Here is a 13393-nt window from a genome sequence, read left to right on the forward strand (position 1 = left end):
AATGCATCGATGCACATCCTTCCCTACCAAGCATTATTATGCTATTATTGTCATTATATAATCAGTGACCTAAAATGGTCTTTAAATGTCAATAAAACCAATAATCATCATTATTATTTCTGGGCCAATTAACCACCTGCTAACAAACACATTAAGAAAAGCTTTTGGGTAAAATGAACCAGTCAGTCAGTGGCTTTGGGCAGAGCTTTATCAGTGTGACATCACATTAACAAGAGCATCAAAACAGCATGTCTAACAGACATTGCTTTGGTTTAATAGGGATTAAAAAACATGGAGTGGGTGGATTTTTTTATTGTAGTGTTGTTGCTTTCTCACACCTTTTAGAAAAAGTATATTTGCATAATAGGTGGCCTTTAAACTGCATTCGATCTATTTATCTGATCAGTATGTGTGATCCCTGCAGATCAAATCCATGACCTTTGAGTTGCTAACACAGTTAGTTGAGCTACAGAAAGACGGCAGATAAAATTTACCTTTAAAATCTGTTCACACAACTTAAAAGGTACAAAAATGAAAACCAGCAACCAATTCACACATCAGCTCTAAACCTTAACCCCATATCTACTGAATATTTAACAGGTTTAAAGGTCTTGTGTTTTTTATTTTGTTTACATCCAGCTCATTCCTGTCAAAATGAACTAATCTGTAAACGCTTATGAAAATAATAAAGACTGCACTCACCCGATGGTTGTCCGAAGCCGAATCCAGTAGAGGACGCTGTAGTCGTGTTACTACCGAACATAGAGCCCTGTCCGAAACCTCCGCTGGGCTGTCCGAACGCGGGAGTACTGGTCTGACCGAAGAGCCCTGCGCCTGTACTGGTGGCAGGATTGGTGGCCGCAGCTCCAAAAGAGAAGGAACTGTTGGGAGTAGACGATCCAAACAATCCTCCCCCACTGCTGGACGCCGGCGTAGCGGCCGCAGGTGCAGCAGGCTGCCCAAAACCAGAACCGGCACCGAACGACGACTGGTTAAAAGAGAAGCCGCTAGCAGAACCAGAAGTAGCGGGCTGGCCAAAACCAGCAGCAGGACTCTGTCCGAACGCAGGCTTGCCAAAGCCAGAGGTGCTGGAACTGCCAAAGGATCCAAACGCCGAAGTGGGAGCAGAGGAAGGAGGCTGACCGAACCCTGGGGTAGGAGCTACGCTCGAGGTGCTGGTCACCGATGAATTCTGAGGAGCTGATGGAGCCGACGTACTGACGGCTGGGGTGAGACTGATGGCTCCTAATGATGTTAGACCATCTGTGCCACCTGACGGTGGGGCAAAAATAGAGCCTGGTTTGTCTGAAGATGTGACTGGCACTGGGGGCTCTGGAGGTGCAGGGGTAGTCGTAGTCGTGGGAATGGTGGTGACCTCAGGGGCAGGAGTAGAGATGGGTTCTGCAGGGGGTTTGGCAACAGGCGTCACCTCGACTGGTGGGGTAACAATAGGAGTAGATGTGGACGTGACCTCAGGGGCAGGGGTGGAAGACACCGGGGGCTTGTCAGTTGGTGTAACAGTGGTATGGGTACTAGTAGGTTGGGAAGGAGTAGCCCCTTCATTGGCAGATGTGGTTGATGGGCTACTGAAGTTTGGGGAATCACGACTGGGTTCTGCTGGAGGTTCTTTATCTTCAGCAACAGCGGGGGGAGGTAACTCAGTTGATGAAGAAGACTCGGGCTGTTGTAATTTTGCTGAAACATTGGTGGTCTCGGACAGAGGTGCTCGCAGTAGACTGCTGAAAGAGGTGGGCGCTGGAGGAAGAGATGATGATGTCGATGGAACTGTTGTGAAAGTTGGTTTTGTTAAGAGAGTCGTTCCCTCTTGTGGTTTGAAGGAGAACGCAGGTAAGCCGAGTGCTTGTGATGTAGTCGTCTTAGGAACTTCTGCTGTAGCACCTGCTGAATTAAGTGAATCTCCACCGTCCGCTGGCTTAATCTGAGGAGAGCCGAACGTGAATCCTCCTGTAGGTCCGTTACCGGGTGTTCCAAAGCTAAAACCCAAGGCTGTTTTGGGGGCATCCTTTACTTCTTCACCGTGACCCACTCGTAAACCAGAGAAACAGCCGAGGGTCTCTCCGGGACCTCCCTGGGATTTGGGAACCTGTGAGAGTTTATTTGGCTCAGACGCACCTGGAGGCGGCGTAGAGGAACTTAAACTCTGTGCAGGAGATGCCAGTTTGGGAGCAAAGGAAAATGAGTCCTCGGATCCGGCTGGGCCGAATGACATCTTGGGTCCAGTAGTGCTGGTAAAGGAGAACTTGGCTGGAGAACCAGAACTCTTAGCTTTGAAGAAAAACAAAAAATTCCTCACAGTTAGATCTTCACAATACCTGAAACACTTTACATTACTTGTTAATGAGATCAGACACATATAGACCATACCTTGAGTGTTGTTGTTGTCCTGTGATTGAGAGGTACTCGTAAAACTGAACCCAGACCTGTGAAAGATCTTTAGTTTAATGTCTTTATCTTTTACTGCTGTTAACATTGGAACTGAGTGACAAACAGGAAAAAATAAATAAATAATGACCCTAATGGGGCATACACACCAAATGCGAGTTCAGCGATTTGTGTAGATTACATACAAAGTCAATGCAAAGACGTGATCAGACGAATCCTCACGCAGGATGACGTGATATGGGCGGCCCGTTTGCCGCGAAAAAACACGCAGTATTTGCCTTAAACGCGTCTTCGCCCAAGTTGAAAATATTCAAGTGAAAAATTTGTATGACACGAAGTAAAATTCCCGCGAGGAACACGATGCCCTGCGTTTGGTGTGAACATAGCATAACCCTAACACACATGTATATAAATATATATGTATTCATATAAATAAAATGTATTTGCAGGTTAAATATTGCCAAAGACGGCATTACAGGGAACAACAGTTACATACGTAACCTGAGACGTTTTCATGTGTCAAACACAACTATGCAAAAAAGCATTTTGGTATGAATCAACATTTGAATACAGAAGATATAAGCATTTAAAGAGAACAGTTTAGCACGTGCAAATTTTTATGATATTATCCTACACTACACAGAGAATTATATTTTTTTCCAGAAAACTTCTAGAGCCTTGAATTTTTTCCCCCAGATTCACAAACTTTCAAGGATTTCAAGGACCCGTGGGGAACCCTGTATTTGGTATAAAATGATTTTAGAAAATGTAACTTTGAATTAGATGAGTTGTAGTTAGGACAAAAATCAATTTTATAATGCAGTCAATTATAATTATCTAAATCATTTTTCTGATAAATGAACACAAGAAAGTGTTGTTTTTTGTGTAGATGATGATGATTATTAATACTGATGTTATATTGATCAGATATAAGACTCACGCTGCAGAGAACGGGAAGTTTGAAGGAGTTTTTGTGTTTCTCTCAGTGACAGATAATGAAGTCACAACTGTGTCAGGTTTAGCTGCTCCACCTGTAACAACAACAACAACAACACTTAATAAGAGTTACCGTAGTAAAACACTACTTTATCTGTAACATTCATTCATTCATTCATGTATATACAGACAATGATCTAAACTTACATAAGTCTAATAACACATCACTTTATACATCTCTAACACAATTAATCATCATGATTTGTAGACATCAGACTTCTGAGGTTTAACAGCCAAAGAAAAACAACAACAAACAAACTGCTGAATATTTTAAAAACAAACAAATCCTAATTCACCAACTATTCATCCTAAATAATATTTAAAATTAAAATGAGTAAGCGTTCGATCACACAGAGCGTGTTTTTAAACGTGAGGCGGACAGCACTGCCTTTATTTCATTGACTTCAGAAAAGTGCACTGCACTGCAGTTTTTTATGTTGCTAAGCAACCACTGAGGCTGCAGTCCTGTCAATCAAATATTAAAGCATGAGCACTCTTTTGCTGTTAAAATGATCAGAAACTTTCAAAAGAGGACGCTTTCTCTGACCGTGAAGGAGGGTGAGGGGTGCACAAATACACAGAAGACAGCGGGTGACTGCAGTCTCCTGTTATTAAAAACAACTGTAAATCAATAACAGAGAGGGTTTTCTTCATTTAATCATCTGTGCACAGGACCTTCAGCTCAGTTAGCACGATGGACCGTGGCTCTAAAGTCTGGCTTAGCTTTGTCTTTTCTGATATGGCAAAGTGCAGTGTTGTTATTGTGACAAATTATTATGCTGCTAGATGTCACCAGCCATATGGTAAAGCATCATGCGTTGATTCACTGTATTGAATTTAAAGAAAGCACCCCGTTTGATGTGTTGCGCATCCTGAGTGTCGACTCTACCGAGTGCTCTTTATTAGTGTCGTGTCGTGACAGCTGTAAGTATACATATGTTTGATCTATAAAGGCTTGAATCTTATTGCTTTTTACCCATTTGAAATCAAAACCAAGAATTGTTAGGAATCTGAATCAAATTTGGAACTGATAAATTTGAAATGATGCCCAACAGTGGTTTTAGTGGAGACGCCCCCAGCGTTTGAGAGCAGAGAATCCTGCCTGCTTTTACAAGAGTTTAAAAACTTATTTTATTTATTGGGCGTTTTTTAATCATTCAAATGTGTCTGGGTGGTTAATACTGACACAAACTGAGAACACAATTAATATCAGACTTTACACAGCGTTTAAGTACTTCAAAATTTATATTTATAAAAATAACAAATTTAGTTTAACCAATTTTCTATTATTCCTTCTGTGTTATATCAGCCACATTACTTTCTCTATATCAGTACTAGGCAGTGCTTTAAGTGGCCCAAAAGAGGTGCCGGTACTCTTATGTTTTTTTGGGGTTTTTTTGCTGACTCGACTCCTATATTGAAGGGGTTTTATATTCAGCAGTCAACAGACGACCTTGTAAAAAATAATAAATCCTTTTATAAGTTTGTGGATTTGCTTGAGCTAGAAATATCTACTGAACATAAATAAAATGTGCAAAAGGTAGATATGTGAGTAAAATTTTCAGCATGGTTAAATGCTAAAACTAGTTGTTCAGATAGAAAGAGCTTGAAAAAAAACTTTAAAAAATGACACCAAGACCATGTCTATGGGTTCAAAAATAACAAAATACTGGCCATTTGAAACTCTAAAGTCATTTATTTTGTCCCATTGTTTTCCATTTTGCGGGTGGTAAAACTACTGTGCACGTCGTTCAAATTCATTGAAATTTCGTTTACTTGTAGTTTAGCAATTAAACTAAATGTATATTACAATTTCAAGAATGTTTTCTGCACATCGCCTGAGGAAATCCGAAGTTGCGTCGAGGGGAACCAAACTGACAGCCGCGACAGCTGAGATTATCACGTACCTACAAGGCTTTCTAGGCTTTCTGACCTGCAGCTATCATTCTGGCTTGGTGGGATGTCAGCGAGTCCTCTGATTCTGACCGTGTTCTTTTACTACTCAGAGTCTAAAACAAGGAGGGCATATTACGTGTTCATTGTATTTTCATTTTAACCGAGCAGCTATGGTTGCGCGTTTCACACACAAACACACACCTCTCCAGAGCACGTTGACACTGACTGACGGACGCATGCGCTTTTAACTTGTAAACGCAAGGGTGTATGGGTAATGTAGTCTCTGCTCTCGGTGGGACAAATTAGGAAATGTACATTAAGGGCGCTCTGAAAAGCGGCAGCGCAGCCAAAGGATTAAATTAAACCTCTTTTTTTTAAACAGATGCGCAAATGAGTGTTCCGGTACGCTAAAAGCACATTCTGGGCGCATGGAGAGGTGGTGGTACGCTCAAGAGCTATTTTTGGAAGTGGCGGTACTGAGTACCGGGGCGTTCCGGCCTACTTAAAGCACTGGTACTAGGCAATAAAAACATACGGGTCGACCAGTACTCTTTAGTTCAGAGAGACAACTGAGATTGACGTGAAGGATCAGAGTTCACTGAACACTCACCAAACACAAAACCTGTTGATGTGGTCTGAGGAGCTCCTGACAGAGCCGCTGATGGGACCTTTAATGCTCCTTGAAATGAATTCTGCAAATGAAAACCAAACAGATTCATGAGAGGAGATCAATGAGACCCTGATGTTCAACAATACAGACAAAGAGAGATGCTCAACTTACTTTACTCGCCTCGACTGTAGCCAAAACCTGCTGGACCACCTGAGCCGCTGGTGCTGGAACAGATGAGCTGTGACACACACGCACACACACAATTATAAAGACTGAGAGACAGACGTGTCAAGTATGTGTCATGAGTTAACGGGAACATACAGAAGCATCTATCTGTCTACATTCAGTATACCTCCTTACAACATATCATTACAGGGGTAGTTCACCCAAAATTAATTCATTTTTTTCTGATGAACACAAAAGAAGATATTTTGATAAATGATAGTAAGCACACAGCTGATGATAGCCATTGACTTCCATAAAAGGAAAAACAAATATGATAAAATTCAGTGTGTACCATCAACTGTGTGCTTACCATCATTTATTAAAATATCTTCTTCATCATTTATCACAATACTTACAGAATATTTGTTTTCCTTCAATGGAAGTCAATTATTATGGAAGGCAATGGTTACAATTATCTTAATATTAGATTAAGCATTTAGGACGTTACACCTCTCAGAAAACGTACAAATAAAGATCATTTTAGATGTTCAATGACCATTTAGAGCACTGGGATCACTAGATGAGGTCTTAATGTTCTTATTTTTATGAAAACCTCAATTTAGACCAAAATCAACATTTATACTTTTTCTCGCCTGTAGCTCAACATTATACAGAGCTCATTCAAACTCATTTTGTCAGCACAGATCACATTTATCAAAATATCTTCTTTTGTGTTCATCAGAAATTCATACAAGCCTAGAACAACATGAGGAGGAGAAAATGATGAATTTTCATTCTTGTGTCAAATATTATTACTTGTGTTATATGATTAGATCACGGTTGATGTTACACAGTGATGTCTGGAGAAGTGGGTGGGGTATATTCTTAATTTATGCCACGATTTTTTTAAAGGTGACATAGAATGATTGAACAGAGTATTTATCCTTGTTCTGTGATGTGACATGTAGACAAAAAAAAATTGTTTGGATCTGTAATGCCTTAGAAGCTTCCTAAAAACCTCTCTCAGATAGCTCTATTAGGGTGGGGGATTTTAAACAAGTGGTTTTGCACCTATTTGGCTCCCTCTACTTGGCTGACTTTGCTGCCACTCAAAAAATGTAGCCAATTATTTTAAAGTGGAGGGGCAGTGAGATGCCTGTGATGTCATAAGCATCAGTTTTTCAGATTGGGTCGTTTTCTGGCTGACATTTCTAAAAGAGGAATTTCTATGAGACTGAGATGTTTAGCATGTTTAGCACTTTTTGTATGTTTGTGAATGTGGGTAGACTACCATTATTCAACAAAGACAAGGTAAAAATGGTTTTTCATTCTCTGTCCCCTTTAAGTGACCTAACTAAGGTTGAATGGCCTGTGTTATAAACAGTGACATGTCTAATCTTGCATATTTATTTCCCTTCAAAAGCCCAGCATTGTTACTTAACCACTGCTTGACTTCTCATTTAGTTTAACTCACGCCATCTAATAAAGACGTACCTATAATCCGTATACCTGCACTACACCACTGATGTTAAACAAGAGAATAAAGGAAAGTTAAGTAAAGCGCATTGCATTGTGAGATAGAGTATAAAGCATCCAGGTATTCGAGTATGCATAGAAAACAGCAGCAACATTAGAACGAGTCTAGTAATATAACACAAGTGTATGTGTGACTGTTAATAATGTATGAGTCTGAGTTAAAGTTACAGGGAAACACTCTTCATTCATTCATAGACATCGCACTGTAACACAACACTACTGATGATGTAAGAAGTGCACACATATTGTCACGTGTCAATACACAGACACACAAATGACTGCCGGTTAATAGACGCTTTCATAGCAGTTAGCCAAAGCAAGCTAGCCTTGAAATTATAAGAAAGATCATCACACCCTCATTTGCTCTCTCTCTCTGAGGCCACATCTCCTCTAAAATACATGAACACATTCAGCTGGAGCATCACGAGAGATGCAATGCTTTTAAATGACCTCATTCACGGCTGAGACAACACATTACAATAATTATGAAGATACTCACTTAACTACAACTCAACATAACTGAATGAAATAACTGAATAAACATTTAATGGACATAAAAACTGAATGAATGATATTCATCTGACCAGTGCAACAAAAATCTACCTAGTGTAACATCAATTTAAATTATTAAACAAAAAATATCATAATACAGCTAATGCTGACTAAAACAGATTAAGTAGCGGTTTAATGCATTTAGATTATAAGTGAAGCTCTGCTTTATTATTACTAGTGCTGTGTGATGTCATGGACAGATGTTGTTGGTCATGTGATCATTGTCACTTTAGGTACAAATCAAGCCAATGAACCGTGTGTGTTTGTGTGTGTGCGGTGACCTGATTTGATCTACAGAGACACGTGTACACATGTTTGTGGTGTTCACCACCGAGACTGTACACGTGTGATGTCATTCTTCATGTGTGTGAGTAATAAACTCACCCGCAGGTCAGATTTTGTGCATCATGTTTCTCTGTCACAGTTTGTGAGTAAAGTTCACACATAGAGGATCTTTAATAAGTCAGACTGTGAACATGTCTTACCTGATGACGGTAGAGACGGGTACAGATGGACCTTCATCCCTCAGCTCCTGAACGTTCACCACCTGAGGAACGACCTTCAGAGTAGACTCGGTCAGAGGAGCTCCTAATACACAACAACAAAAATACACAACACTTACTAACAACACTACACATCACATAACACTTTCAATCCTGGATGATGATGATTGGACAATCAATTTTCAATCAATACTAGGTCATGGGAAATCATGTTTCTTATAGGTTTAAATTAAGACACAAATATCATTAAATCTCTAATATATCAGTAATAATAGACTAACTAATAAAAGGTTTCACTTTACTTTTACCGATCTTACATTTAAGTTTCCAGTTGCATCAAGCTTACATGCACAACACAAATGTTCCTAGCCAAAGGCCATTCAATCTCCAAATAAAAGCACAACACATCTCTGTGTAAAGAGACATGATGAAGACTCTGTCGCCACCTTGAGTTCAGATCATACACTACACTTCAGAGATCAGACATGACAAACATCATATGAAGCACACAGGCGTGTGTATTAGTACCTGTTTTCTGACTGATCAGGTGTCTGGTGAGAGCAGCTTTTCCTGCAGCCAGAGGGGCGGGGAGAGTAGTGGGTGTGGTCTTCTCTGTGGGCGGAGCTCCGTGTTTGACTGTTTTTGTGGCTAATGCTGTGCTGTCTGCACTGTCCTTATTTATTTTAGGACCTAAAACACATCCATGAAACATTAATCAATCAGTTCTCAACATCTATGATTTGAAGAGCCAGGATAATATTTTACAAACTCTGACTGCGTTTGGCTGAAAGATGAAAGTCACCTGACAAGGATTTGACTGGAAAGTGTGTCTACAATATTAAATGTGTATTATGAAAGATTTTAATTGTGTGGACTTCAGTACTCATCCTGTATTTGAGAGCCTCACCAGGGTTAATGATGGGCACTGGACCGGTCTGGAGACGGCTGAACGCAGCAGACTGCATACCAAAGCCAGGCTGTATGGAGGGAGTTCGGACCACAGCGGGGTGCCGCGCGACTAAAGGAGCCATGATCGGGACGGGCCCCGGTTCCTCCTCTTCCTCAGCCACAGCCAACGACTCCTCAGGCTCGAAGGGCTGAGACAGTGAAGAACTGGAGCTCACCTCATCCAACTCCTCCAAATACTGAGGGAACAGGAACGCCGAGCGAGACAGATTCGCTGAGACACAAAGAGGAAGAGAGATCTTTATGTACCGTCACATATGAGAGAGATGAAGACTTAAGGGAACACACAGATGAGGGAAGGGAACACACAGATGCTACATCTTCTCATGTAAAGCTGCTTTGCAACAATTAACACTTGTGAAAAGCGCTATATAAAAAAATTAAATAAATTGAAAAAATTGAATAGATGAGATGATGTACCAGGAGCTGTGGAGCGCACCGGTGGCATCTGCCTCTTAGACAGGAAGTTCCTCAGCTGCGTCTGCTTCGCTGGAGTCATTTTAGCTGCACAAACATCAGACAGAACTTCTATTAATAACCTTAACCATCACAGCTACTAGATAGATAATACAACAAGGGTTGCAAAGGGGTGGAAAGTTTCTGATACATTTAAGGAAACTTCCATGGGAACTTAACTCTTTCCCTGCCAGCGTTTTTTTTTTATGTGGATAGCCAGCACAAGCATTTTTTATGATTTTCAAAAAAGTTTAATGCCTACCAGAAAATGTTCTTTTTTAATTGACAAGAAAGAGTTAATCAGGGAAAATATTCCAAATAGGAAAAAAATGGGAATTATTTGGAAATGTATATAAACTATATCATATACAGACATAAATAAACATTTTGTTTGGTCATAAGCAGACATGCATGCAAGATAATACTGATTTTGAAAACATCTTGATACTTACACTCATCAAGCCGTGGATTTAATTGATCAAATAAATGCAGGCTAAGATACTTTTTTTTTAAATATTTAAAACAGTAATGTGTCCAAACTTTTTGGGTGGTACGGTAATTCTGTACGAAAAACGAAAACTGTCTAGCAGAATGTAGATAAAAGAGCATCATTGCTTGAGCTACATGATAGCCTTATAAATGTTCAATAAAAGAGTGCTGGCTTACAATTAGATATCTGATTTACTGGCTTTAACAAAAGATCTGTGCATGTTCAGGATGAATGCAAGTAGATGGAGGGGGTGTGGCCTTAATGGCCCTTCAGTATGCAGTGTGTTGTGTGCATGTGACTGAAAAATGTGCAGGGCTTTAAACAAAATTATGCTGCAGAATAACATTTAGTTTCACTGTTATAGGCAACTCTGCATTTTTTTCAAATTCCCAGTTTATTCCCATGGAAAGATTCCAGCGCACAAAGTTACAAACTAACAGAAACCAGATTGTGATTATTGAATGATCTTACATGGTGATTTAGCCGAGGTATTGGGTGTCATATCCAGACTGGCTTTCAGAAGAGCGTCTTTCAAACTCTCCAGCTCACTGTCCAAACTATAAAACAGAAACACATCTCTGACACAACACAAAAACATCATCGGATTTTTCAGGTGATCCATTTACAAGAAGAGATTACTGCAGGTCTCTCTAAAAGATGTATGAGACAGACCAAAACAATTTAACTAGGACAGTGCTTCCCAATCCTGGTGCTCGAGTACCCCCTCCCAGAACGTTTTAGATGTCTACTTATTTGAAACACATGATTCAGGTCATTAGCCTACTTCCAAAATGATTACAATCTCTCCCTAAATCAAGTGTTTTAAATAAGGAGACATCTAAAACATTCTATTCGAGGACCAGGATTGGGTAACACTGAACTAGGATATAATGAATGGACATCTTTATACAGGGTTCCCACACCTTAACCTAACTTCAAAATCAAGGACCTTTCACGGACTTTCCAGGTCCAATACCCTCAAATTCAAGGACTAAATGTGGGGACACATTTCAAGTGAGAGCAAGGTTACATCGTGTTATCTTTAAAGATACATTGTTACAGTTCCCTTTCGAGGAAACTCACGCTGTCACTGCGGTGACGCCTCCAGGGGTAAGTGTGTCTAAATGTGTTAATCAAATTTTTAAGGACAAAGACAGGGTAACGTGGGAGCCAGGAAGAATATCTCTATCTGAAATATTGCCAAAGACGGTGTTACAGGGACGCGGGAAGTATGGCAAGGGAGACGCAGCGTCTCGTTCCATTCTCAGGGAACAACAGTTACATACGTAACCCGAGACGTTTTCATGTGTCAAACACAACTATGCAAAAAAAGCATTTTGGTATGAATCAACATTTGCATACAGAAGATAAAAGAATTTAAAGTGAACAGTTTAGCACGTGTGCTTAAAAGTCTAGAACTTTATGATATTATCCTACACTACACAGGGAATAATATGGATTTTTTTTTCAGAAAACTTCATGCATAAAATAGATTCAAGCACTTTTAATCTCCTGTGTCTATGTTTGTATATTTTCAAAAACTTCCCAGGCCCTTGAATTTTCCCTCCACTGATTCACAAACTTTCAAGGATTTCAAGAACATGTGGGAACCCTGTTTATAAATCATCAGAAAGTTTCCAGCGATGATTGTTTTTGAAGATCTCACCTCTCTTCTGAAGGAGTCGATGAGGTCTGACTGGGGTAACTCCACACCGATGTCCGTCTGTAGAGTCTCAGTTTGTGCAGATCATTGATCAGCTGATCCAGACGATGTTTCTGTTGGTTGATGATGTCTAGATGATTCACCAGAGCCGTAAACAAAGCTTCTCTCTCTGGTACGATCATATGTCTGCAGGACAAACACACAGTGATGATCAATACCAGACAGAAAGGAGACAGATATGAGAGAAAGATCTGGTCGGTCACCTCTGCTTCTTTCTCTTCTCCAAGTGTTTCTCCCACTCCAGGTCTAAAACATCATTCACGTCCTCCATGGCAAACTTCACATACTGATACAAGCGACGGATCTCCTGTGAACACATCAGACGTTCAGCTCTCATTAATATGAAGAACGCTTTACTAAACACACAGTGAGCTTTATCAAAAACAGATCAAACCTTGAGCTGTTCCTCTCGTCGAGGGTCCAGTGGTTTCTTATAAAGCAGATGGAGGTAATCTTTATCTCTGTTGAGTTCACTCTGAGCTTTGGCTTCTTCTGCTCCAGCAAACCCCTCCAGCAGACTGGTCTTCAACAGACTAATGTCTCCATGTACAGACTGAAGGTTTAACACACTCATTACTACACAACTACAATGACATCATCATGAGTTACAGTAATGATAGAGATGGGGTTGTGAACTGAGGAACACACGTGTTACAACCCAAACTCAAACTCATATGCTGCAGTATTTATACGATAGCCCAATGAGATTAGAAAAGAAAGAGTTTCTGCAGGTTTCACAAAGTCAAATTTTAAGGGGAGTCGCACACCAGACAAGAAGCGCCACATCACGTCTAGGACAACCCGGATTGCACACCAGAAGTGTACCAAGACCAAAGGCATTACCACGGTACATTCAGAAATCATGGTAGTTTATGGTAATGTGTGTAAAGTGTACCTCAGTGGCGTCTCTGATCTCCAGTGTGAAGGAGTTTAAGTTCTCAGATTCTCTCCTGAGCTCTTTCATCTCATCTGTACTGCCCACTTTAAAGTCTGAGCCTCTAGAGCGAGTCTTCAGCTCATCCAACTCTTTCTGAAAGTGTTCGATCTGCACAGGCGACACAAGAGTCAGACACTTCACACGTAACATCATTCTGACA

The 13393-nt window shown here is 40.4% G+C and overlaps 1 protein-coding gene across 3 annotated transcripts in view; it reads right to left on the minus strand.

Annotated features, from left to right (window-relative positions):
• Window positions 1-13393, minus strand: part of nup214 (nucleoporin 214) — a 35660-nt gene that overhangs the window by 8074 nt on the left and 14193 nt on the right. For all 3 annotated transcript variants that reach the window (XM_065284003.1, XM_065284002.1, XM_065284004.1), the window contains exons 16-29: window positions 13192-13341; window positions 12691-12849; window positions 12500-12603; window positions 12240-12422; window positions 11045-11130; window positions 10048-10131; window positions 9569-9841; window positions 9190-9351; window positions 8644-8746; window positions 6077-6143; window positions 5906-5987; window positions 3344-3434; window positions 2386-2441; window positions 703-2286 (exon numbers count right to left, since the gene is read on the minus strand). In XM_065284003.1, the coding sequence (XP_065140075.1) occupies window positions 703-2286; window positions 2386-2441; window positions 3344-3434; window positions 5906-5987; window positions 6077-6143; window positions 8644-8746; window positions 9190-9351; window positions 9569-9841; window positions 10048-10131; window positions 11045-11130; window positions 12240-12422; window positions 12500-12603; window positions 12691-12849; window positions 13192-13341 (3184 nt within the window). The remainder of the gene's footprint in view (window positions 1-702; window positions 2287-2385; window positions 2442-3343; window positions 3435-5905; window positions 5988-6076; window positions 6144-8643; window positions 8747-9189; window positions 9352-9568; window positions 9842-10047; window positions 10132-11044; window positions 11131-12239; window positions 12423-12499; window positions 12604-12690; window positions 12850-13191; window positions 13342-13393) is intronic.

The sequence above is a fragment of the Paramisgurnus dabryanus genome, chromosome 5, assembly GCF_030506205.2.
Source record: "Paramisgurnus dabryanus chromosome 5, PD_genome_1.1, whole genome shotgun sequence".
In the NCBI taxonomy this organism is placed as follows: domain Eukaryota; kingdom Metazoa; phylum Chordata; class Actinopteri; order Cypriniformes; family Cobitidae; genus Paramisgurnus; species Paramisgurnus dabryanus.